The sequence below is a fragment of the Mixophyes fleayi genome, chromosome 3 (assembly GCF_038048845.1).
Source record: "Mixophyes fleayi isolate aMixFle1 chromosome 3, aMixFle1.hap1, whole genome shotgun sequence".
NCBI classification, from domain to species: domain Eukaryota; kingdom Metazoa; phylum Chordata; class Amphibia; order Anura; family Limnodynastidae; genus Mixophyes; species Mixophyes fleayi.
This window is the reverse complement of record NC_134404.1, coordinates 77,610,541-77,636,967: the sequence shown is the minus strand read 5'-3', so window position 1 is coordinate 77,636,967 and position 26,427 is coordinate 77,610,541. Positions and strand designations below refer to the sequence as shown.

The 26,427-nt window shown below is 38.9% G+C and overlaps 1 protein-coding gene across 2 annotated transcripts in view; it reads left to right on the top strand.

Annotated features, from left to right (window-relative positions):
• SERPINE2 (serpin family E member 2) overlaps nt 1–25,866 on the top strand; it is a 40,854-nt gene extending 14,988 nt beyond the window's left edge. For both annotated transcript variants that reach the window (XM_075201870.1, XM_075201872.1), the window contains exons 2-9: nt 10,021–10,289; nt 12,658–12,885; nt 14,791–14,988; nt 16,383–16,578; nt 17,898–17,998; nt 21,230–21,316; nt 23,442–23,525; nt 25,234–25,866. In XM_075201870.1, coding sequence (XP_075057971.1) covers nt 10,034–10,289; nt 12,658–12,885; nt 14,791–14,988; nt 16,383–16,578; nt 17,898–17,998; nt 21,230–21,316; nt 23,442–23,525; nt 25,234–25,271 — 1,188 coding nt within the window. In that variant the 5' untranslated portion in view covers nt 10,021–10,033 and the 3' untranslated portion in view covers nt 25,272–25,866. The remainder of the gene's footprint in view (nt 1–10,020; nt 10,290–12,657; nt 12,886–14,790; nt 14,989–16,382; nt 16,579–17,897; nt 17,999–21,229; nt 21,317–23,441; nt 23,526–25,233) is intronic.
• Nucleotides 25,867–26,427: the final 561 nt, after the last annotated feature.

Genomic DNA, 26,427 nt, shown 5'->3' with positions numbered 1-26,427 from the left:
TTGTGCATGATTTTTCAGAAGCCCTCCTAGCTGGCTAAAGTGCTGCATCACTGCTGTGGTGATGGTATAACCCTATATAGGGAAATATCCTAAAACTTGAATTTTTTTTTCTTTTGGCATTAGAATGTTGGGTTATGAAGAATGTGAATCTTTAGACAAAAGCATCAAAGCAGCTGGTGACACATCTCTGAAAACGCCTGAATAGGATTTGAATCCTCAGAATATCCTGATACGGATGTTATTTGATTGGTCACTGAGCAGTGGTCCGGTCTAACAGCCATTTCTGTTTAATTGTTCCCCTCCCCCTTACAGTAAAGCTGCCACCTCCTTGCTTCATAGCATTCCCAGCTATAGCCGTGTCACAAGGTTGAGGTTTTTTTTGTTTTTTTTTTCTATGCAAAATCACACCATGATTAGAGCTAGTAAGTTACTTGGTTGGTAAATCCGGTCTGATGGTTGCATCTGACCAACTAGTCGGTCAGTCACTGTGGCTCAGTGGTTAGTACTTCTGCCTCACAGCGCTAGGGTCATGAGTTTGTTTCTCAATCATGGCCTTATCTGTGTGGAGTTTGTATGTTCTCCCTGTGTTTGCATGTTTTTTCTTGGTTGCTGACAAAATTAACTTGTGACTGTAAGCTCCAATGGGTCAGGGACGAATATGAATGACATAATTCTCTGCACAGCGCTGCGGAATTGGTGGTGGTTTATATAAATACATGATGATTATGAATAGCACTAACTGGGAACTGAAATGAATGAAGCTTATGCAGTACCTGTAATATGGGGATTGAGCGGTTTCCTTGCAAGTTATTGGAGAATAAATACGATGGGCCATAGCTGTAGATTGATAAGGTGGGTTTTGGGGTTACTGCTTTTTTTTTTTTTTTTTTTTTTAAATGTGTTAAAGGGATGTGTTGTTGTGTACTGAGTGGTAAGCAGATCTGCGTGTAATAGGTAGTAACTTTGTAAACAAGATAACCCGCACACTTCTCACTAGGAAGCCTTCAATCCCAATGCCAAACAAAATCCCACAGACCGTGCCGCTAACAGCAGAAAGTGAGCAACGATTTAGTCAAAAATTGGTAAAATCTCTCCAGGGCAGACACTGACTGCTCCCATGAGGTGCGATGTTTTGTGCATATGGTGCCTACTTTTTTCATGGGAGAAATAGTCTGCGGACACTTGGAGCTTATCAGTTGTGTGTTTGTTTGTTTTGTTGTTTTTTCTTTCCATGCGGTAGTTGAGGAAAAGCCATCAGTCAATGCGCAAGGTTGCCATTGGTCGTATATGGTTTATTTTCCATCAGAATATTGTGTGGTGCCTTTTTTTTTTTTTTTTTAAGAAACTGGCCATTAGTTTCTCCGCTAGATAGTTTGCATATCCTCCCACCATTCCAAATGGCAAACGAGGGAGATGAGTTGATACAAAGGTATTTTTAATAATGTTTTAGATGGTTCATCAGTACCATCTGATGAGGGAACTGTATCTCCTGCCATTATTCATTCTACAATATTTATATCTGGGTTTGTGACATATTACAGCATTTAGCAGTAGATTTCCCATGAAGGTTCAGTTATATAAACCCTTCATAAAACCCTAGTTCTACAAATAACCATGAGTGATGATCTACCCACTTGCCATTGTTATAGCTTTACTCCTCAGGGTAAGTGATACTTGCTTACAATATGCTCATTGATAGTAATATGATCAATTATTTCATATAAAATGGAGAGCGTGATCTCATTGTGGATCATATAAAGGTTACAGGTGCGCTAGTGCTCCAATGCCATAAATTTAATCCAGCTGGCATAATCCGTGTAAATAATAAGGCTGTGTGTTCTACTCTCTGAACATCGGGAGTTGAATGTAAATGTTGATTTGAGAGAAAATAATATTATTCTATTTGTAGTTTGGCTGAAACAGATTCCATGCACTTAAATTGACAGCTTAAAGGTTTGTACCATGTCAGTGCAGCAAACTGTTTTATTTTATTGTGTTCCCTTTCTCTATACTGGGTCTCCAAATAAAAGATCCCATAACAACCTTTTGTAGTTTTACTGTAAAGCAAGATACCATTAAAATAGACACTATTGCTAGACTGGCTAGAATTTTAAAATGATGTATTTAGAGACCCGGACAGTTTAATGATTGTGTTTCCTTGGAAGCAATTGTAATATCTATTATTTCTAAAATAGTTTGGTATGGTGCCTGACTTTTATGTGCATCATGTTGCTCATATGTGCCGTATATAAGGAGGTAGGAAAACATGCGGATATTTGTACATCCATTTTCTATTTACCCTCATTGGATTATTTTCTGTTCTCTGTACTAAACACCTTGGTGAGGGTATGCATCCAGGGAAGCTTATGCTTGAATATGAGATAAGTATACTGTCGCAGCGGGCTGGCAGGGAACTGCACCTATAGATGCTGGTGGGAAAGTAACATTTTCAAAATTGTTTTGAACACGACGCTGGTGTAACTTGACCTTAAGCATTCCCAGACCTCCGACTAGCGGAATGAGTTGATCATTTCTGCCACCACGCTATTCATGGGCTAAAACTCTAAGAAATGTGAACTTAAAAATACATTTCAAAATTAGAGATGCTCAGGCTCTGTTCCCCTGAGAACCAAACACACCCGAACTTAGCAGATCCGGTCACCGAGCCGGCTCGGTACTTTCGCGCGCCCTCTGAATTAAAAAAAAGAGGCAAAACGTCATGGTTACGTCGTCGGATCTCACAAGTTTTGGATTCCGTAAGTACCGCCCTCCACGGCGATCCAGCGCCATTTCACAGAGGGACACAGAAGGGGTAGCATGGTTCTTGTCAGTCTCTAGTGCAGTTGGGCAGCTTCATAGGTAGAAAAGGAAGGAGGGGTAGCAGTGTTCTTCAAAGTCTCCAGTGACATTCAGGAGAGCTCAATTGCTAATTGTCATTGCTGAAATATAACTACTAGGGCTGGCCGTGTTAAGTCTCCAGTCACATTTTACTGTGCCATAGCTCATACAGAAACAGGAGGGCTGGCAGTGCCCTTGTCACTCTCCAGTCCCAGTCATGATACTAATCCCTCTACCTCATTTGCTAAAGCCTATGTTCAAGTGCATAGTGGTTTTAAGTCAGGGAAACAAAAATGTAAATAAAAAGCTTGTACCTTTTTTTATAATGAAAAAAAACCTCTCTAATAAAGGTGAAAGTTTACTGTAGAAAAACCTAAAATTGCCAGGATGCCATTCTACCCAAAATATTACCAAGCATACCAGCATCAGCTAGCTCCCTTCTCTCAGCTAGATCTCAGCACCTGCAATCTACACTGTCATCATATTCACCCTCATCAGAGTGTACATAATCCTCAAACAATACGAATTCATCCCCGCTAGAATCCACCATCACAAAGTCTGTGTACTTTGATGTAATGGCCTTAATCATGAAATTTTATAGTTCATTTTACTGAAGAGCTGTCACAATTTTTGGGCAATTCTTTTAGACCAGACCAAATGTCAAAATGTTGTACAGACTCATCTGCATCACCACTGGGTGTCTTGGGAAAGCTAAGTTTTTCCCTAGCAGAAATTTCCAGAGAAACTGAAGGAGAAGTCATTGTGTGATGTAGCACTTGAGCTGTCAGCTTGCTGACCAGGAGCTCATTGCATCTCTTCAGATCTGGGTCAGTTGGAAATAGAGCTCTGAAACCTAGGATCAAGCACAGTTGCCAAAAAGTATGATCCGATTTCAAGATGTTGATAACTCTTGGATCCTGGCGATGCGAATAAAGTACTTAATCTACAAGTTCAACATAATTAGTGGAATTGCTTTGTTTAATTTCCTCCAATCTCTCTTGCTGCTTTTCAAAAAATCTAATTAGGGTCTGCACGCTCTTCAGAGGTGAATACTTCAAGTGGTTTCAGCACCTTGCACAATACGGAATGTATTCTTCACTGCGCTAGACTAAAATACATTCCAGCTAAATTCTATTCTTCTTGCAGCTGCTGCTTTCTCCTATTTGCTCTTGCAGAATCCCAAAAATTATCCTAAATATTTCAGGACACAGACAGCATCTCCTGCATGTCAAAGTTCTGTACCACCAAGTTGATTGTGTGAGCAAAGCAGGGAATGTGATGGAATTTCCCCCGCTGTAATGCTCTAACAATATTGGTGGCGTTATCAGAAATCGCATATCCTCAGGAGAGTACAAGCAGATAAGCCATGTTGCAATGACATCCCTTAGTTTTTCAAACAGGTTGTCAGTGGTATTGCCTCTGACCTGCGCCTTGTCTCGTCTCTGATAACCACCTCTCACTCCCGCCTTCAAGACTTCTCCTGTGCTGCTCCCCACTTGTGGAGTTCCCTACCACGCTCAATCAGACTTTCCCACAGCTTTCAAATCTTTAGATGCTCTTTGAAAACCCATCATTTTTTTTTTTTTTATAGAGGTGACCTTATCCTCGTTAACACTATTCACACTAATGCACCCTCACAACTATCAGCTGTGCCCTCTTCCCTTTAGAATGTAAGCTCTCTAATGAGCAGGCTCCTCCATACCCTTTTGTCTCCATTCATTTTGTCTGTTCTTGTTTTATGTATGCCCTTGTCTTCCCTACTGCATGACACTGTGGAGCACTGTGTGGTGCCTTACAAATCTACAATAATATGCCTCTTAGTGAAGCAGATGATACACAGAGTAGCCTGCTTCTGAAAAATGTGATGTTCTTGGGTACATGTTGCTGCTGTCTTTGCTGGTGAAAGCAAATCGTCAACCCAGCGGGTTGCCACAATCATATCTTTAGTTTGCCTAGTTCCGCTTGTCCCCATATCTGTGGGTACAATGGCATTTTGTAGCCCAATAATTAAATTTTTGCGAACCTTCTGGTAGAGGTGAGGAAAAGCTTTTCTAGTAAAATGGTGTTGTGATGGAATTTGGTAACGGGGACAGAAGACCTCAAGTAACTGTCTAAAACCAGCTGCATTAATAGTAGATATTGGACGCAGATCTAATAGCATAGTCTCCATGGCGTCTGATCCGCTTTGTGACTGGTTGACAGCTTTCATACTTGCTTCCTCTTGCAAAGGATTGTTTAACAGTCAATTGTTGTAAACTACTAGTAGTCTTCTTCTGGGTGGAAGATCCACCCACAGCAGCAGGAGTAGCAGCAGTGGGCCTAGCGCTCAAGGATTCTTCTGAGGAGTCCTGGATAGTTGAGGAGTCATCTCGTCTTTGCAACTTGGATGCAGGACTAACTCTGATTGCTTGTGAGGATATTGATGTTGGGGGTGTGGATTGCAGGTGCTGAGATCTAGCTGAGAGAAGGGAGGTAGCTGATGCTGGACTGCTTGTTTTTCACAAAAGCTTTCCATGAACTCTCTTCAAATGGCGTAACACGGATGAGGTTCCTAGGTGGTTAAGGTTCCTCTACTGACTGTGGCTTTACAATGCTACAAATGGCTAGACAGCTGTTGTCAGGATTTGTGTAAAAATAATTCCACACATTAAGGTGGATTTTTTTGGTCTTATGCCCAGGCATGGCATAAGGCATGATGATGGCCTTCTTCTTATCACTGGCAAAAACGAATTCCACCGGTGCATGACTTGCCACAGTAGAGTTCATTAACTGCACTGTTTGCTTAGATGCCTTAAGCCCATTGTTGGCTTGTTTTGTGGTGGACCAAACAAACCAAGCACTTTAGCCACAAAAGTGGCACTGCTTGTCGCTGGAGTGCTTGCTTTGTTAAACTGTACATGTCCTTTTTAAATATCTTTTTTGTCTGCCCAAAGACAATTACATCTTGCACTACTTCACTCTTCTTCCACTGCTGTGTGGCAATGTTTCCTATATGTGCTATGAACTGCTGTGTGCTTGTGTTATTGCTCTGTCGCTTGGCATCCAGTCTGCGCTGCAGTATTTGTTTGAAAGTGTATGAAAATAATATTGTGACCTGTGAGGTGGTCAAAATTGACTGGAAATGACTTGAAATTAGTGTTATTGAGGTTAATAATAATGGGGGGGGAAGCAAAATTACGTGACTTTAGCAAAAAAAAAATAGGGGTGTTAAAATAGGGATCCAAAACACAAAGTTAATCCAGATATTAAACAAAACAGAACACGGCGATCAGTGAACATCTCTATTCAAAATGGCAAAGCAAAAGTAAAACTTGAAGATGGTTTAGTTGGAACCTCACACCTTGCCACAATTTATCTAATGTCTAGGGGGCAAGAATAGGTAAACTCCACTTCTCCACCCCCCATCTCACCATGCTTCTTATACAGAAGACAGAATAATAAGATTCCATTTACATGCCAATGTTATACCATTAAAGCAAATTTAAACATAAACAAGCAAATAAGAATGACCTTAAGAGAAAATAATCTGAGTTGTGGAAGGTAATTTCTTCTTCAATTTTTTTTTTTTTTTTTTTACCAGCCTGTCTCGATTTCTGACTCTGTATATAATGATGAGGGTTAGTACTTCTACATGCCTGATTTATTGCATTCAGCCAGCGCTGAGCTGGTGATCTGGGAATTTACGTAGTGAATGAGACCAGTCTAAACAACATTGTGAGGAAATTACTAGGTGGGTTGTGAAGTGTCTGAGTTTCTTGAATTAGTTTCTTGCTCATGTCCTGTGCAGATTGCATAACCGTTTGTGATAAAAAATGCAATTCCTCAGACTGTACGTGACCTTTCAGGTGCCAGTAAGTTTGATGTGGTGATTTCTGTTCCATTATAAATCGCATTAATGTCCTTAATAGCAGAGGGACAAACAGAGCTTTTGTTTAATCACATGCCCTATTCACTGCTCTAAGACTTGGTTATTGTGAAGGTTTTCGCTTTCTGAAAGAGAGGTTTTCTTTTTCTCTAACATCGGCAATGAAAGCATTTTTACTTTTTTAGAACTTACTATTGTCCTTATTATAAACTGCTACCCATAATGTTAGGGCAGTTTTAATTCTTGTTTTAAATGTCCACAAACTTTATAAAAAGACTATTGTGAACCACTGTACAGTTGGCATGGCTTCCTGTATTTCTTCTTTTACGCTCTTTGGATGTACAGTGCCGTTTACAAACAGAGGTCTGAGCCGGTACATTAAATGACAGCCGCTCTTTGGTCATTGTATAGTATATCAGCATGGCTGGCTCTCTGGTAGCCTCAGGTATACTACTAATTGTTCTGTCCTTTCCTCTGTTCCTAATATCTGTTGGGTAAAGTTTATAATTATACACACAATCCAGTTCCCAGGTGTGAATCCCTATATTACCCGGAGGGGTGAAAAGAACTATTGAAAGCCTTAAACCAAAAAGATAAGGATCGAGGAGCACAGAATGAAGCTAAAAAGAGACCCTGATGACTTCCTTAACCAGAATAATGAATTCTGCTCTTGGCTCCATAAGGAAGCACTACTGTCCACATGCTGGCAATAAGACCAATCATTATCATAATCCTCAACCTTTATTTATATAGCACCAGCAAATTCCGTAGCGCTTTATAATTGGGGACAAACACCATAATAAACAAACTGGGCAAAATAGATAGAGGTGTAAGGTGTAAACTATGGGAGTTGGATACATGAGGTTAGGTGTACATATTGCATTTCGGTCCAGCTCGATTGCAAAAGTTAAAAAACAAAAAACAGATTTGATTAGTATGCTATATGATCCAGTCACATAGCAATGTTTCAGTGTTGTCTTCTGTGAATTGTGTAACAGGTGGTAATCTAGTGAGGTTAACCAAGTGGTTGAGGAATATTATAAGCTTGCCTGAAGAGGTGGGTTTTCAGAGAACGCTTGAAGGTTTGTAGAACAAAAAGTCTTTTGCGAGCGAGCTGCACTGACTATGGAATTCTCTCACAAGTACTGTAAACGGGAATGGGAGGATGTAATGAGTGGATAGAGACGCAGACCTTGTGCAGAATGCCGTTTGTCCAGTTGGGAGATATTTTGAGACAAGTGAGGAGATGTATGTTGGGGCAGCTTTGTTGAGGGCCTTGTTCATTAGTAAAAGTATTTGATTCAGTAAAAAACAGGCAACCAGTGTAGAGACATAGAGTGATTCAGCAGAGGAATAACGATTTGCAAGGAAAAGCAATCTGGCCACGGAGTGCAAAATAGATTGTAGGGGTGTGGAGTCTGTTTAGGGGAACACCAGTAAGGAGGAAATTACAATAGTCAGTGCAAGAGATGAGTGCATTGAATAAGGTTTTTAGTGTCTTCTGTGAGATATGTGCATATTCTGGAAAAGTTACATACATCTATAAAACATGATTTGGATATAGTCGATGTGGGGAACTAAATAGTTCTGAGTTGAGGATCACACCTAGGCAGTGAGCTTGCGGGGTGGGGTTTGAGGTCATGTTGTCAACCATAACTCATACCAGACATGCCATGTTTGCTAGTGTTCAATCTGCTACAACCTTACTAATAAGGAAAAAGAAAATTCTCAATTCAAGAAATTGAAGTCATACATTATGTAAAATGGCAGACATCGCACGCTGAAAATCTGGAATTTTTTTCACTGTGAAATGGCGATGGTCACATGTAGTTTGGCAGCCTCTACTGACCCTTTAAAGCCCAAGGAAAAAAGCTCAGAAGTTCAGCCCTGATTCAATATATGAAAAGGCATAATTGAGACTCCTGAGACTTGATGGCAGGTCCAAAGCAGAAATGAACGTGTTAATTGTGATGATTATAATGTACATGTCTCCCTGAGACTGAAGCTGCACGTAATGCAACCATCACTACTGGAAATATTAAACAGAGCTGTAACTGAACATTTTAGTGCCCTGGGAAAGATGGAGCACTGGCGACCAAGCCCCCCCCCATGCCGGGAGCGCACTCCTGGAGGTGACATGTCTAGCCCTTTAGTAGCACCATGCCATTCTCCACCAGCTCTGTGCTGCTCTCTCCTACCTGTTGTTGCAGCTTTGACTACCTGGTGCTGCTGGTGTCTTAAGCTCAGTTGTTGCTTGGCAGGATCCTGTTGGGGCCATGTTTGGGAAAAGAGATAATTGCTATTTACCTACTGGAATGTTGGGTAATGATTGTTCAATCTAGAAATTCCTCCCCCCCCGCCCCAACCAGCTAACTTGTTGTTTTTTTTTTTTTTGTTTTTTTTTTTCTTCTGTTCAATAAACAGGCCTTTGTATAAAATGGGAATGCTATTAATTAAATGTTGGGGCTGACTACTTCCCCCACCAGCACCGCGATTACCTTAATGGCTTACAAATTTCCTCCACATTTAATAGTGATTATTTTTACTACTAATAAACACCACCACCTTCTTGAATGTAGTACTTGTTTATTTTTATAATTACTTATGTTTTTATGTTTTTATTGGACTAATGTAGCATATATTTATGTATTCCAAAGCAATCCCCACCCCCCTTCTTTCCACCTGCCAGCCTATGGAAATTTTCCCGTGTTCTCTCCAACAATCGCCCCAGTACTTTCCAGCCCCCCTCCCCCTGTTCTTTCCAGCTCCTGCCCCCCTTTGTTCTCTCAGCCCCTATTGTAATTGTTCTCTTTCTGGAATTTGCTTGCTACCTGATAGGAAGTGGGTGGGGTAAGTGGGAAAAAAACAAACCGGAAAGAAAAAACCTGCTAAAGTTCATCTGATTTCAATGTAGCGAGTGTCTGGGCTCTATACAACCTTATTTTTAGGTGATTAGAAGCCCTCTAAATTTAAACCAGCTCTTCTTCCTGATTCCTGAACTGGAATATATCCACCTTCAGTAAAATTTCATGGTCTGCTTGGAGGTTGGGAAACTTAAACACCAGTTTCATCTTTAGAGAAGTGTTTTTTTGTTTTGGTTCTTTCTGATATTTCCAGTTTAAAGTCCTGTTACTGCCTTTCAGAGTACTTTTAGGTTCTTATTTGTGTTGCTTTACTACAAATTTAGTAAAGTATAAAATAGGTAAAATAAAATCTATAAATATTTATGTATGCGCTTTCTAAGAAAATGATAATTTGAACATGTGACAATTTGATGTTAACATTTCTTATTTATCGTCTTTGTGTTGTTTTTATAGTTTTTTAAGGATCATGAAGAGGCTTTTCTTGGCTTTACTTACGGTGGTATACTTGACCTCTGTGCAATCTCAAATTACTCATAAATCTCTTGAGGAACTTGGGTCGGATATTGGAATCCAGGTGTTTAACCAGGTGGTGAAGACTAAGCCTAATGACAATGTGGTCATTTCTCCCCATGGAGTTGCATCTGTGTTGGGCATGCTTCAGCTGGGAGCAGACGGCAAGACCAAAAAGCAGCTGACAACGGCAATGCGGTATAAAGTGAATGGTCCGTTTTTGTTTTACCTCTAACAACTTTTTGGGTGTAGATCTGTTTATATAATGCATATATCCATATTTTATTAACTTAGTGTATCTATCAATGATAGTTTCTTTTAACCATGAAGACTCTAAAAATCAGTATGCGCTACACTGTTATACAGGGCTGCAATCAGAAATGCCCATTTAAACTTGGACTCCTTGAAGCTGTCATTGGAGAGATCTGATGACTGTTGCAATGCAGACTGGTGTTTTGATTTATTGCAGAGTGTTGCTTCCTCAACACAGCAGTGGCGTGAGGATGAGTGTGTGTGGGGGAGCTGCCAAGTTGTGTTCAGAGCAGCTTCCCCTCCCAGTGGGCCCCCTGGTACCCCCTGATGGCAGCCCTGCTGTTCTAAACACTTCTGTTACCCTTTCCAAATGACAGTGGAAGGACTATTTTTATGTTACAATACTGCTGAATTTGTAGTCCTCCTTCTATTTTATATATACATACATACATACATACATACATACAGTCAAGTCCATAAATATTGGGACATCTACACAATTCTCATATTTTGGGCTCTATACACCACCACAATGGATTTGAAACTAACAAGATGTGCTTTAACTGCAGACATTCAGCTTTAATTTGAGGGTATTTACATCCAAATCAGGTGAACAGTGTAGGAAGTACAACAGTTTCTATATGTGCCTCCCACTTTTTAAGGTAATGGGAGAAACTAAACAATCCTACATCAAACTTTCACTTTTTAATACTTTGTTGCAAATCCTTTGCAGTCAATTACAGTCTGAAGTCTGGAAGGCATAGACATCACCAGACGCTGGGTTTCATCCCTGGTAATGCTCTGTCAGGCCTCTACTGCAAATGTCTTCAGTTCCTGATTGTTCTTGGGTCATTTTCCCTTCAGTTTTGTCTTCATCAAGTGAAATGCATGCTCAATCGGATTCAGGTCAGGTGATTGACTTGGCCATTGCATAACATTCCACTTGTTGGCCTTAAAAAAACCTCTTTGGTTGCTTTTGCAGTATGCTTCAAGTCGTTATCCATCTGCACTGTGAAGCGTTGTCCAATGAGTTCTGAAACATTTGACTGAATATGAGAAGATATTGCCTGAAACACTTCAGCATTCATCCTGCTATTTTGTCAGCAGTCACATCATCAATAAATACAAGGGAACCAGTTCCATTGGCAGCCATACATGCCCACGCCATGACACTACCACCACCATGATTCACTGATGAGGTGGTATGTTTTTGATCATGAGCAGTTCCTTTCCTTCTCCATGCTCTTCTCTTCCCATCACTCTGGTACAAGTTAATCTTTGTCTCATCTGTCCATAGAATGTTGTTCCAGAACTGTAATGGCTTTTTTTTAGATTTTGTTTGCCAAACTCTAATCTGGTCTTCCTGTTTTTGTGGTTCACAAATAGTTTACATCTTGTGGTGAACCCTCTATATTCACTCTTGTGAAGTCTTCTCTTGATTGTTGACTTTGACACATATACACCTACCTTCTGGAGAGTGTTCTTGATTTGGCCAACTGTTGTGAAAGGGGGTTTACCTTCACCAGGGAAAAAATTCTTCTGTCATCCACCACAGTTGTTTTCCGTGGTCTTCCGGTGTTGTTGAGCTCTCCGGTGCGTTCTTTCTTTCTAAGAGTGTTCCAAACAGTTGATTTGGCCACACCTAATGTTTTTGCTATCTCTCTGATGGGTTTGTTTTGATTTTTCAGCCTAATGATGGCTTTCTTCACTGATAGTGACAGCTCTTTGGATCTCATATTGAGAGTTGACAGCAACAGATTCCAAATGCAAATGTCACACCTAGAATCAACTCCAGACATTTACCTGCTTAATTGATGATGAAATAACGAGGGACTAGCCCACACATGTCCATGAAATAGGTTTTGAGCTGATTGTCCCATTACTTTTGGTCCCTTAAAAAGTGGGAGCCACGTATAGAAACCTTCCTGCACTGTTCACCTGATTTGGATGTAAATTCCCTCAAATTAAAGCTGAATGTCTGCAGTTAAAGCACATCTTGTTAGTTTCATTTCAAATCCATTGTGGTGGTGTATAGAGCCCAAAATATGAGAATTGTGTCGATGTCCCAATATTTATGGACTTGAACATACATAGATAGATACATAGATAGATACATACATACATAGCCAGACCAAAATGTGGATCTCATGTGCGTTTTCCTATGCAAGTCCAGTGAGTACTGCTCTTCCAAGGCTTGTATGTAGGAATTCTGGATTTGACTCCTAAGGATTTTTTTCTTTTTATGTTTTTTTTTTCTAATAAATCTAATACAAATGATACATATAATGCTATTTGTTTTACAAAATGATTTCTCACCTTTCTGCGCAGTGGTTGGTAAAATACTAAAGAAGATCAACAAGGCAATAGTTGCAAAGAAGAATAAAGATATTGTCACCACAGCCAATGCTGTGTTTGCCAACAGCGGATTCACGATGGAGGAAGCCTTTGTCAGCAAGAATAAAGAAATCTTTCACAGCCAAGTGAGAAGTGTTGACTTCCAGGACAGGAACACAGCTGCCTCTATGATCAACCAGTGGATAAAGAATGAAACAAAGGGTAAGCGTCTCACAGATGTGCTACATTTACAAATATGAGCTTCTTATGCAGGAAATAATATAATGTATAAAGAGGAAGCATTCTTCTCAGGAAGTGTTTTTTTGTTATATATATTTTTTTTATTTTCTCTGTATTAACTAAAACTTGTAAATAGCTACAGATGACCTTAGTATTTTGGTGACTTAAAAAGTACATCTTTCTGAAAGGTCTTGATAAAATCTGAATAGGATTTGGATTCACAGAATAGACTTTCATAGGTATAAATTAGTGGTTAGTGTTTTGGTTTATTAAATTTGGCTTTTTATTTACATTTGGAATGGTTTAACATATATTTTTTTTTTAATCTATATTTTAATTGCTTTATAGGAACTGTTTTGTTTTTAACTGACCTACATTTTATTTCGGCTATTTTTTTAAATGTTGCGGTTTTCATATATGTATGATGTTCTCCTTTTAATTGATTATAGTATGTTGTTTTCTATGTTATCTACTATGTTGACCCGTATTTATTTTACATTCACATGAAACATATTAAGAAAATTACTAATGTTTTATCATTTTTGCTATGACACCCAGCTGTGAATGGGTGGCAGTGTGGAAGGGTGGGGGGTGTTGGGGGCAGGTGATTGTGATGGGGCCATGACAACTTTTTGGAGAAGTCTGGCTGCTGTCTCCCAATTCTGAAATCCAGAATGCTGTGAGATGCTGACAGACCTGATCACCACCTTATTTTTGTCATTGTGACTAGTACTGTTAAACTATTTAATGAAGAGGGGTGTCTGGGAACAAACTGGGGAAATACAGGGACAATTTTTAAGTCTACAAAATTTTGTGTATGGTGCTCCAAGTTATGGAGAACTTTTACCTGAAAAAAACACAAATTCCCAATCATCTCAGATGTTCCAAATACAGATACAGCCAGGACCAGTTGACTCATCTCCTCTGGCTGGTTGTCTGTAAAAGCAGAGGTGTTGGGCATATTTTCTGGCTTCTTCTCTGTCCGGCCACACCACCAATACCCAGAGGCCTGGAGAGTACCAGCAGTGCCAGGTCTACATGTCTATGTGGTGATTCCAGGGCTTTGCAGAGCTCTTAGTATCTCTGATTATTGTGCTCATAGCTCGAAGGTGATGTGGAGGTTCCAGGCAGAAGATGGGTTAATGGTTACTGGCGTGTTCAATGTACAAAAGGTGTGTGTGTGTGGGGATCTACCTGTGAAGAGGGGTGTTCTGTAAATGAGTATCAGCTTCCATTGCTGGCATATATATTACCGCTTTGATAAAGGTTGCACTATACACTCTATAAATACATGTGTGATGATGGATTAAGGGTGTCCCGGCTCATTCTTGACACTGGAGCTCAGGGAAATCTAGCTATGGACAACATCCATCATAAATGTGTTTGAATCGTTTGTCTCTGCCGTTGTAATCTTGGTTATGTATTCTGATTCCATTTATAATTTTCACTTTTTTGTGAACAAATAACATGGCTCAGCTCTGCTACATCATCTGTCTAAGTGGGCACCGCGCACATTGTTAGCTGTAAGGGGGACTGCAGTTGTGTGCAGCTCCTCAATATCGCAGCTTGACCTACAGGCAATTACATGGTGTATAGTCCTTATTTAATCACCGGTCATAGAACGGGGCTCAAATGCAAGTAATGACGAATACATAATGACCATCAAAGAAAAACAGAACTGCTGATAAAACTCACAACCGTCTAATGTGTCACCTTATAATGGGATACAAACCACGATGTATATTATGCTTTAATTTTATTTTTTTCATTTTTCTTGGATATATTTTAACATGTAAGGAGAAACAACTGGGGCATTCTGAATGTGACTGACACTTTCTGTACTGCATTAAAGAATTGTTTTACAAATATCTTTACATGTCTTTATAGGAATGATCGAGACCCTAATCTCTCCTGAGTTGTTGGACGCCTCCATGACGCGACTGGTTGTAATCAATGCACTGTATTTCAAGGGCCTATGGAAATCTCGCTTCCAGCCAGAAAACACGAAAAAGCGCACATTCCATGGTCCAGATGGCAAAGCCTATCAAGTCCCGATGCTGGCCCAGCTTTCTTTGTTCAGGAGTGGTGAGTATTGCTGACAAGAACATTTGTATGATTTTATTATCATTTTGTCTACTGACACTTAATTTTCATTTATAGTATATGCATTGTGGGCTACTTCAGTGGCAGTATTGAAGACTAATTAATTCCTACATTGAATGGATTATAATCTCATAATCGGCTATTTATATAGCGCCACTAATTCCGCAGCGCAGTACAGAGAACTCCCTCACATCAGTCTCTACTGCATTGGAGCTTACATTCTAAATTCTCTAACATACACTCATGCAGAGAGAGAAATAGAGACTAGGGTCAATTTTGATAGCAGCCAATTAACCTATTGGTATATCTTTTTGGAGTGTGGGAGGAAACCGGAGCATCTGGAAGAAACCCATGCAAACATGGGGAGAACATACAAACTCCAGACAGATAAGGCCATGGTCAGGAATAGAATGCATGGCCCCAGTGCTGTGAGGCAGAAGTGCTAATCACTAAGCCACCGTGCTGCTCCGGATTATGTGTATACACTAGATGTGGTGGAATGGAGTCGCCTGTGAACCAGTTTAACTAAATAAAAATGTGACACACATATGCAACCTAATCTAAACTTCATGGGGTGGAGAAGTTTTGCAGGCTAATTTTGAAGCATCTAGCCATGCATAATGCCCATATTATACATGTAAGTATATGTGTGTCTCTGTCTCATCCTTTAACTGTTTTGTTCAGGCCCCCTCTTTCGTAAGTCAACATAATAGAGAAAAGGCTTGATTAATTCTCTCTGTATTCTCATGATTGCTTCACTTCAACTCCTTAATGTTTTGGTATGGAGCTGCTGATTGCTATTTGAATTACAAGCTTGTGTCTGTGTGTTGTATTTTCTCCTCCCTTTTTCAGTAATGTCAGACTTTGTTATGATGGGTCCACCTGGAAATCTACTGCGTACATTACTGATAGTAGATATACAGCACAGATGCTGTACACTTAAGTAGAAAAATAATATTCATAGAAATATATTTTATATGAATGAACATAATAAAAATAATCCCATTTTATAGTGCAGTTCACCTAGTATTCATTCTTCAAGAAGGGGCTTCATACAGACAATCAGGACATGTATCACTACTCTGTACATTCTAATGCTTTGACACTGGTATAGAGCACAATGCAAAGCCGATCTTCCCTCCTATAGAAAACGACATTCATGCAGCAAACTGGTTTCCTTATGTCAAACCTATTGTGAAGGTCCACCAAGTGTGGAAGCCCATTGAGTGCTTTGGTAAAAGGTTTTAATAATCGGTATGATTGAGATATATAAATATAGATAATATAATTAGTGCTGTGATATTTGCATGCAATCTCGTGCTAGGTTGATGCTGGGCGACGTGTATATTATAACATTGTACATTTGTTTAATACAGGCTCTGCAAGTACACCCAGTGGTCTGTGGTACAATGTAATAGAACTGCCCTACCATGGAGGAAGTGTAAGTATGTTGGTGGCAGTTCCCACGGATGAAAGCACACCCCTCTCTGCCATCATTCCCCACATTAGTACGAAAACCCTGCAAAGTTGGATGACTATGGCGCCTAAGAGGGTCCAGCTCATTTTACCCAAGTAAGATACTGTTTTGCTGTTTATTTATTTATTTTTTTGTTATTTTGCACAATCCTCTATGCAGCTTCAGCGTGTGTATTATCATTTAGGTGTGTGTGGTGTGGATTTTTTTTTTGTTAACTTTTCAATCACTACATACCCAAATATTTGAGTAAAGTCCTTAAAATGTTTCTTCATATAACTAAAAGCAGTCTGTATTATGCAGACAATATAAATATATATATATATATATATATATATATATATATATATATATATATATATATATATATATATATATATATATGTGTATAATGTATGTATGTGTATGTTAACCCGTACATGATACTCATGCATTCTAGTCAAATCAAGCTACTTAAGGTCTTTAAAAATGTTCTTGTCATGCATTTGGGCCTAGCCCAGGCCTCCTCAGGGGAAGAGCGTTACTTCCCGATGCAAGCGCCCTTTTTAATGTGTGTTCATGAGGTAAAATTACCTCACGAAAATGAGTTTGACCCCTCAACTCGTAAATTTAGCCTTTACTACCCCTCCCACGGGGGGAAGGGGGGATGATGGATGTTAACTGACTTGACTATTCTAATTTTTTTGTCAAATAATGTCAGTATACCAAATTTCAGGTCAATTGGATGAGCCCTTTCTGAGAAAATAGTTTTTTCCACACACACACACACACACATACACTAACGCACACCTCTACACATGTGTGTTCATGAGGTAAAATTACCTCACGAAAATGAGTTTGAGCCCTACCAAATTTCAGCCCTTTTTGAATTTTTTTTCCCCACACACACTAAGAATTTAGTAGGTCAGTGTATAACTCTGCCCAGCAGGTGGGGCTGCAACTTTTTTTTTTTTTCCACACACACACAAACGCCACTAAGCATTTATATATTAGATATATATATATATATATATTATGTACAATATGTGTGGAGTTTATGTTGTACAATAGTACTACACGGACTAATTGTTAAGCCTACAGTAGTTGGTTTGTGGGACTCCTGACAGTGTAAAAAGCTGTAGGCTTTGCTGTACTTTTCTGAACCACAATGTTAATTGCACAAGTGGTTTCCTCACTACCTTTCCCTGCCATTCACCCCATAGAATTACATGGTTTCTTATCTTTTGTTTTTAATAGTGTCTTGTGTTTTTTTTTTTTATAGTATAGTGATGGAGTAGAAAAAGGAAGAAGTGAGGGGCCTGCATGTACATCAATGCATACTGTCAAATCTTATTATAACAATAATGAATACTTTTTAATATACAGCGCCTATATATATTCTATTATATTTCTGATTTCAATTTCTTCTTAAATCCAGATTCACAGTGGAGGCTGAGGCCAATCTGAAGGAACCTCTTATAAACCTTGGCATCACGGATATGTTTGACTCTTCTAAGGCTAACTTCACAAAGATAACCAGTAAGTCTGAGCTGCTTAATTCATAGTCACCAGATAGTGAAGTGTTGTCCCTGCTCTTATTCTTTGGACTTTTAATCTAAAGTATAAAAATCTATCTAAATTTTTTTTTTTGTGTTAAATAAAGTAGTAGGAAATATTATATTTTTGCAACCGTAACCCCTATACCAGTGTTGGCTGACCTGTGACACTCCAGGTCTTGTGAAGCTACAAGTCCCAGCATGCTTTGCCAATATATAGCAGCTTATTGGTGGAAGGGTATGCTAGTTTCACAACTCCTAGACTGTCACAGGTTAGCCAACACTGCCCGATACCATTCCTCTAGTACCTTTTTGTGAGGATTCTTTGGTAAGGCAGAGAACGATATACCCCTGGCTTCCACTGTTTTATAATGGGGACGGTGTAGCGTGAAAAGTTATTCACACTATCTGATGGCATTGAGTATATGAATAATGCCAGTGCCCACTGCAGGTTGAGAGAACTGTATATGCCTAACTCATTGCATTTTGAGATCCTTCTCAAATGTTTGCAGTTGAATAACCCTCTCCCAGAGAAGGGATATATAACCACCAATTGTGCTTTGAAGTATATAAGTTGTAACCTTTGCAAAGCAAGGAAGTAATTTGGGTCCCAAACAATGCTGCTTCTGATTAATGGATTATCAGGACTGGTAGAGGGTGCATATATACTGCTTGAATAGAACCTTTCATATAGTAGAAGTCAATCTTCAGTAGGTATTTTTGTAGGAAATTGAACACTTCGCCTCCTATACCAAATCAGTATCTGATACTGATATCTGGTCATAGTACCAGAAAAAGTCCTTGTGTATCCCAGTAGAATTTAGTCCTTAGGATAGTTTTAGGGCACAGAACATCTCCTGCTACCTAAATGTGAGCCCTGGAAATTAACTTTCTGAGTCTGGTACACAATGCATATGTTTCCTCGCTGGAAAGAAGGACTTTCACATTATAAAAGCTAATTCATCTCAGAATCTAATTTTAAAAGACCAATACTGAAACTGAAAATCCGGAGGGTCCTCAAAGATTTGGAGCAGTTTCTCAGGAAAGCACCATGTGCAGAGGCCACACACAGCTGAAGAAACAGACGGCACCGATGATTTCACAAGCCACTGGTGGTGTTGTACGGCGCTCTCCGTGGGACACCGCTGTGGACGGTGTTAGAGCATACGTCTGTTCCCTTCCAACGCTGAAGGATTTTGAAGGGTGTGTATTGTACTGAAAATAATCAGAAGTCCGAAACATCACTGCTGCCATTGAATATCACTGAAGTGACAGATTGCCTCACGTAGCTGGAACAGACACGAGCATCAAGAGCTCTGTGTCATGTCTACAGCAAATTGTAGTAGAGCAGACGAAACCAGACTCTTCAGTTCATTTAGGTGACCTAGAGAACCTCCACCACTGCAATAATGCTATATATCGGATATATGGCCTACGCTTTCAATTAACCTTGGTGTAGCCATCTAAAAAGGCAAGAAAAGATAGTGATGTGAGCACTTGGTAGGTGAAATGATGATTCTAGATGAAGGCATTGGGGGTTGGCTCACTGGGCAGCAGACTTGGAGATATTACAGTAATCCTGTCATGTTTATGATGATGGTTCTGCCAGTTTAGAATTCAAGCCTATTCATACTGTGCCTCTTGACATGACCAAGCATCCCTTTTCTCTAGGCTGAGAGCGCACACATTGAATGTTATTTATGAAGTGCACTAGATTTGGTTCTTCCATCCACCTAGATTTTTGCCAAGATGTTTGGGTTATGGAGCAAAACGGTGGTGATTACAGAGGAGCAGAAGTTTGCAGAGAAGATTGGGCGAAGAGAGCTGGGTTTGCACGTGACGTCTCGCCAAGCTGCTGGTGGGCCGTCCTCTGGCTCACCACTGGTCTAATAATCAAATGTAAATGATTGTAGATAATTTCTAAGGTGACTTCTAATATCCTTTTATTTTAAAGTAGTGGGGAAACTATTTTATTATGTATTTTTGTTCGATACTCAATATTTATTTGTTCTGGAGATTCTGCACTTCAAGCAAGTAGACTTCTCTCATAGGAACTTGAGTCTTCTGTAAAAAAAAAAAATGCCATGTCTCTCTTTGGTAACAGCTGCGAATGAATCTATAAGATAAAGTTACCATTCTGGGTCTTTAGCGTTTGCTACATGAAGCAAAATCAGTAGCAGTTTACACTTAGGGGCATATTCAATTGTTGGCGTTACACAGAAAAGTAATGCGGCTTGCGTACTATTACCGTCATTACAGTAATATTGTGCGTAATTACCGTTATTACGGTTCCTTTCACGCTGGATTTCAGCTCGCAGCTCAGGGAGCTGTGAGCTGAAATCCGGCTTAGTATTACCGTAATAACAGTAATACTTTTAACGCTGCAGGAAAATCAAACAATTGAATATGCCCCTAAATGTAAAGATTACACCTTTACCTACATGTAGTCTCCCTGAAAAGATACAATTCTAATCTGCTATGAGCTTCAAATGTTTAGGAGTTATCTACACTGTTTGCATGTACTCTGGTGCCACCTAGTGTCTAAGACGGATACAACAATTTCAACCACAACTTATTATAAAATGTTTTTGTTTTTTATTTTTAAATCCCAATTCATCATATATTTTATATAGTTCCAATTCTAACAAAATATACTAATTGTTACATTTTCTAGTGGAAAATATGCATTTGTTGAAATGGTTTCTAACATATTTAATAACCCAAGGTTTTCTGTTGCTATGCATCAATTTTGGTGTAGAGGAATAAACTCGTCAGACTCCATTCCCTGTTCACTAAAATAGATTGTGTTAGGCAGCCAGGGCTAGTGTTTGCTGATCACTTTGTTGAAACAATGTTGCAAAATACACTGCAAATTGGTTATTCTTTAGTGATACAGAAAACCTAAGTGCGTTTTGTTTTTTTTTCTAGCAGAAATTGTATAATGTTATAAATCATATTGATTAGAGGATAAGAATTTAGTGGAAATCTTTATTTTATACAGCTGAATAAATATCTTTCCTAATGGTATAAATGGGTAAAAGTTTGCTTCACTGTAAGCGATGGTACTGAAATAAACTAGACACTTGGCAGAACATAATTTTTGTCTAGTTAACGCTGTGACTTTAGAGCACTGCAGAATATACTGGTGGTGTATATAAAGAATGGTGATAACTCTATCTGTAATAACACACAATATTTCTGTTCCCATAATCAGGATCAGAGCAAGTTCATGTTTCTCATATGCTGCAGAAAGCTAAAATAGAAGTGAAAGAGGACGGTACGAAGGCATCAGCGGCTACTGGTAAGAGTGGGATTTATCACGGATTCCTGTAACCCATTACATCCAATCCAGGATTAGGCCTGATATCTCTAGCAGACCTGCCGGTTTGTGTAATCCAATGAAACCTTGCACCACAGTGAAAAAGTAGTATTTTTATTTCTCAGTGTGTTGTGCTCTGCATAGAGTAATACACAGGTTGCTGATTCTCATTCGATCAATACATAGAGGGGGGAAATGTTAAATGGCCAAATCAAATGAAAAAAAGCTTATTCCAGCTCCAAGCAAAATAAACTAAAACAATTCTTTACCTAAGTAAAATCTACAAATTAATGGTAAAGTTTAATGCATGGTAAATTCTAAAAGGGATATATAAATGATAATCCCTTATTGCTGATAATCGTGCTAATCCTGCATGTGTTGTCTGTTGTTCTAAAAGAACTTCGTTCCATGGAAATTAAAAACAAAAACCTAGGTAAAAAGTAAATGTACTAGTCTAATGAGAGAGAGGGTAATGGTGGGGGATGTGCTTGGATGTCACAGATGTGATTTGGTCAGGGTTTTCTGGCTTCCATAAGGGGCAATTGGCAAACATTGCGAACGCTTGCCACATGGTACTAAGGAGTAATCGTGCTTCAAGACTATATTAACCGTTCCATAGGTGGAGAAACTCTTACAGTACAAATACTATAAAAAAAATAAAAAATAAAAAAAAAATTAAAAAATCTATTTTGGTGCACAGTAGGGAAGGTATACAAATAATTATTGCATGGAATAATACCAGTGGCTATAGAGAAATTAATAGTTATTGTATGTGTTGGGTTGAACTAATAAAATAACAATTATATAGGACATTATGTAATTGTGATCATATCTATTAAAAACTCAACGTTCATACCTTATCTGTTGCTGTAGTAGCATCCATTAAATTACCTGTAGTATTACAACCATTCCAGTAACCATTCTCTTGGGCAAACTGACATATCCAAGCTAGGGATTCCAATAATACAATTAATGTGAGCATAGAAACCTGTTTGTGTGCCAGGGATCTCACCATTGATTAATCCTTTGCTGGCCCCAGCACCTCTGTGCCAATATAATGGACAGCCTCTGCTGTCCTGTATGGTGAGTGTTGGATGTCTCCGCAGACCTCTACTGATGGAGATGCTTATATGCTAAAACCGTGATTTCTCCCTCCCCCGCCCTCGGCTGTTCCTCTGCTTTCCATCGTTGTATAACCTTGCACATGTTGGATGCACCCTTTTAACTATATCTGACTATGTAGCCCTTTGTCTTTTTAAATAGACATTGACGAATGTCCCAAATGCTTTTTTCTTGTAGTCATTGGTTGATAGTTGTCCTATGTCTTCAAGATACCCTACACATGTACATATGGTTCTCAGTTAGTAACAAGACGTTTGATGTGGTTATTCCCATCTCTAGGTGTTTTTTGCTCTCACTGACTGTTGAGCAGTCATATTATAATAACAATGGCAAGTACCAAGAGTTTAAGCATCTCAAAATCGCAAACCTCCCAGACTGGTCCCAATCTAACACAGGCCGAAATGCCTTGTTACACTTTACCTTTACGCTTTTAGAATATATTTATTGACTGTCCTACCATCACCTGAACTTCATATTTAGGGGGGACTTAACAATCTCATTCTGTGATTGGGTGATGGTGCCCTGTAATGGATCTTGTGTTACGAGCATTGCGCTATTGTCTAATGCTAATATTTTCTCCCACTACTGTTTTGGTGAATTGGTTTGATATTGCCACATTTACATCCCGAAAATGTTCAAAAAATAAAGCAAAATCTGTTTAGACTGGATCATTTTCAGATATGCTTGTAAATCCAATGATTGACAGATGACTAAACACAGGCAGATCATGACAGCAGCCTCCCTTAGTCCACCAGGTGATTCTTGATCTGGGTATTGTACAGTCCTACTGGAAACGCATCCAGTCGTTAACAGCTGGGTCAGAATTGGACTCTAAATCAATTTTTAATGAAGGCAGCTAATATCTGACTGGTTGATAAAGGTTGCAGCACATTTGTATTGTATGTCATTTGATAGGAAATTAACCTGAACATTTCTGCCCAACTTCCACAGGTACAAATAAAAATTGTTTCAAATTAATTTTCAGCTGCAATTTTGATAGCAAGATCGTCTCCTCCCTGGTTTATAGTAGACAGACCGTTCCTGTTTTTCATCAGGCATAATCCAACAGGTATGTGTGATTGTGTTTGTGTGAAGTTTTAGGGGTCTTTTCTATAGTTTATTTAACCGTAGACTAGTAAGCAGGTTAACATATTTTGTACTTGACGTTTCATACCTCTCAACTATGCCTTTTTTTTTTTTGCTTTCAAATTGTCTTTTGAGTATTCTTTATAATGCGTGTTGGATACATGTGTCTATTGGCTCCAAACATTGTCTCTGCCTATGTATGTAGCCTTAAGTTCCTGATAGTATTTGTATCTGTGTATAGTAAGTTGTGTTATAAATTACCAGTTCCAAAGCATCATGGATTTACTGATGAAAGATTGACTTTGTAACTAACTTGATAGATCATGGGGGCTAGGTTGGTAGTTTTTCAAGGGGTGTGGGTGTTTTTTTTTTTTTTTTTTTTTTAAATTTTATTCATATAGGGTTTAGCAAGGCATTTGATACAGTATCCCATAATAAATAAATTCAGAAATATAAATCCTTGTATTTAACTTCAAGGTTGTGGAATCAATAATTTGGATAAAAGTACAGGAAAATAGTGTTATCAACTCTGAGGAACATTGGAAACCTGAGGCACTCCACTGGTTAACAAACAGAGTCCCATTTTTGTTTAATTTATTCCTTATTGAGGTCTTCAAAGTAAGGTCTGTCTTTTGCAGATGATGATGATGATAAAGTTTTGGCAATGGGAAAAGTACTCCAGGAGGAGTAAAACGCACGCATAGTGATTTTAAAGAAAATAGGGAATGATCTAAACTTTGGTATCTTAATTTTAATAATGCTTCACAGTTGCTCCAATTGTGCTTAAAATGCAATACAAGTGGCTGTGGATCTTTCCCTCAGACACTAGACACATCCATGCGGTGTATGGTCATAGCCAGCTGGCCCTAAAGGTTGAATTTGTACCGGCTCGAGAGGCAATGGCCCAGCTGCTGCTTGTTAAGCAAGAACTTGTTTGGAAACAGATCTTTGGAATAGGCTACGAGAGTTGCGGTCGGAACTTGTGCAGTAAAAGATTTGCAAATGCAACAAACTTAATGCTCCTACTATTACAAATACCCCCCCCCCCCCCCCCCCCACAAACACACCCAAAAAAGAACAGACTAGATGGCTTTGCCTGGAGATTGTCTGGAACTAAATGACTTCTACAAAGTCTTATCTGGTAACATTTACAGATGCATATGTAAACTATCCCCATTGTACAGTTTGTACTTCTGTTACGTAGGGTGATGGTATCTTCTGTTACGTTTCTGAAATGGTTGTTTAAAGTTTCACAAATAGCTGTTGACGGGATTAAGGCACTTAATGAGTGGTATTGATGAGGCATTGGTTCCTAGTGAATTGCTGGGCAGCATTCTCATGAATGAATCAACTCTGCCCAATGGATGCCTCCACTGTGTGGCGAATGAGTCCATTTAATACACAACTTAGGGAGCCAGTTTCAGCCTGTAATAAAAAATGCACAAAGTACTGTAGCTTCCATTCGGGTGATTAGATTGTATAACAGTCAGATGAGTTTTACATAGGATTTTGCATCTTTACTGTAAACGGGTTCTTTATCACTAAAGGGCGTAAAGAATAAGACACTGTATGAATCCCATGTAACATATTACTCTACATATTTGTACAGATTTCTGAAATTTAACTGCCGCCTGTACTTAAATAACTGTTAATGCCTCTCTGACTTGTATATAATTTATTCTTTCTTCCAGGGGCGGTGCTGTTCACAGGACAAATAAACAAACCGTGAGGATTACCGGTGACCAGGAACTCTCCTGTCCTCTGTTGATCCCAGTGTTTAAATATCTGTACATTGCTTTTAGTGTCTTTGTGAATTATTTTAAATGGGCGCCTTCACTTTACTGTTAACCTTTTTTTGTTTTTTGTTTTTTTTGTGATTTTGATAACACAAGTTGATAGTATGTTTTTTGTTTTAACTACTGAAAGTTTGTGGGTTTCTTTTAAAATGCGTGTGTGTGTGTGTGTGTGTCTGTCTGCTTTTAAATTAAATTGCCTCCAGTGTCTTGGCCCCCAGTTGTGCTGTCTAACGTACACCAGTGCTTCATGACAGATTTGGTATTTTACAGTATTTGTGGCCAGATGTCTGTGCTATAAATAAGGCCTTCATCCTTGAAAGGCAGTACTTTGGCACACATTATATGAAGATTCATATCTTATTAATATATTTTAATTTGTTTATATGAAGTATTTCAGTATATTCCATTCCATTTTTGTTAAAAATGGATACTAGACCGTACTGTTTTTATATTGTTTGTAACAAATGATGCATGTGTTCTTTCAAATAAAACACTCCAGACGGCATCTCCGGTTTGAGGTGCATTAAAGTGTGTTGTGTGTTTGTATTCTGTTAACCTATTATAATATAATCATCATTGTTTATTTGTAAGGTGTCACAAATTTCGCAGCGCTGGACAGTGTATATATACAAAACACTTCAATACTAAGTAAACCTAATAAAAAGGCATGGGAGCACACATACAATAACAAATCATAGAAACAGTTATGATTTGTACTTACGACGTACTTGCTTATGGCCAAGTTAAACATGGACTCGCAAGGCTTACACAAATAGACTTTTTAAGCATGAAAACATAATTGATACATACGAGGTAGACTGAAGGTTGAGACGTGGTTTAGAGAGGACCCTGCTCGTGAGTGCTTAGTCTAGAGTGGGAAGAAAGAGACCATACGATCAAATAAGACACAAATGGGCTTAGTAGGGGAGCTATGAAGTAGACTCTCCATGAAATAGTGCAATTCATCAACATAAAATGGTTATAGCATAAAAAGGCAAATCTTGTTGAGTCCATCTTGCAGCTGTATGCATGGAAACTGGTTGAATGCAGGTTGGCATAGACTGAACTATTACTAGCACACGAGGCTCA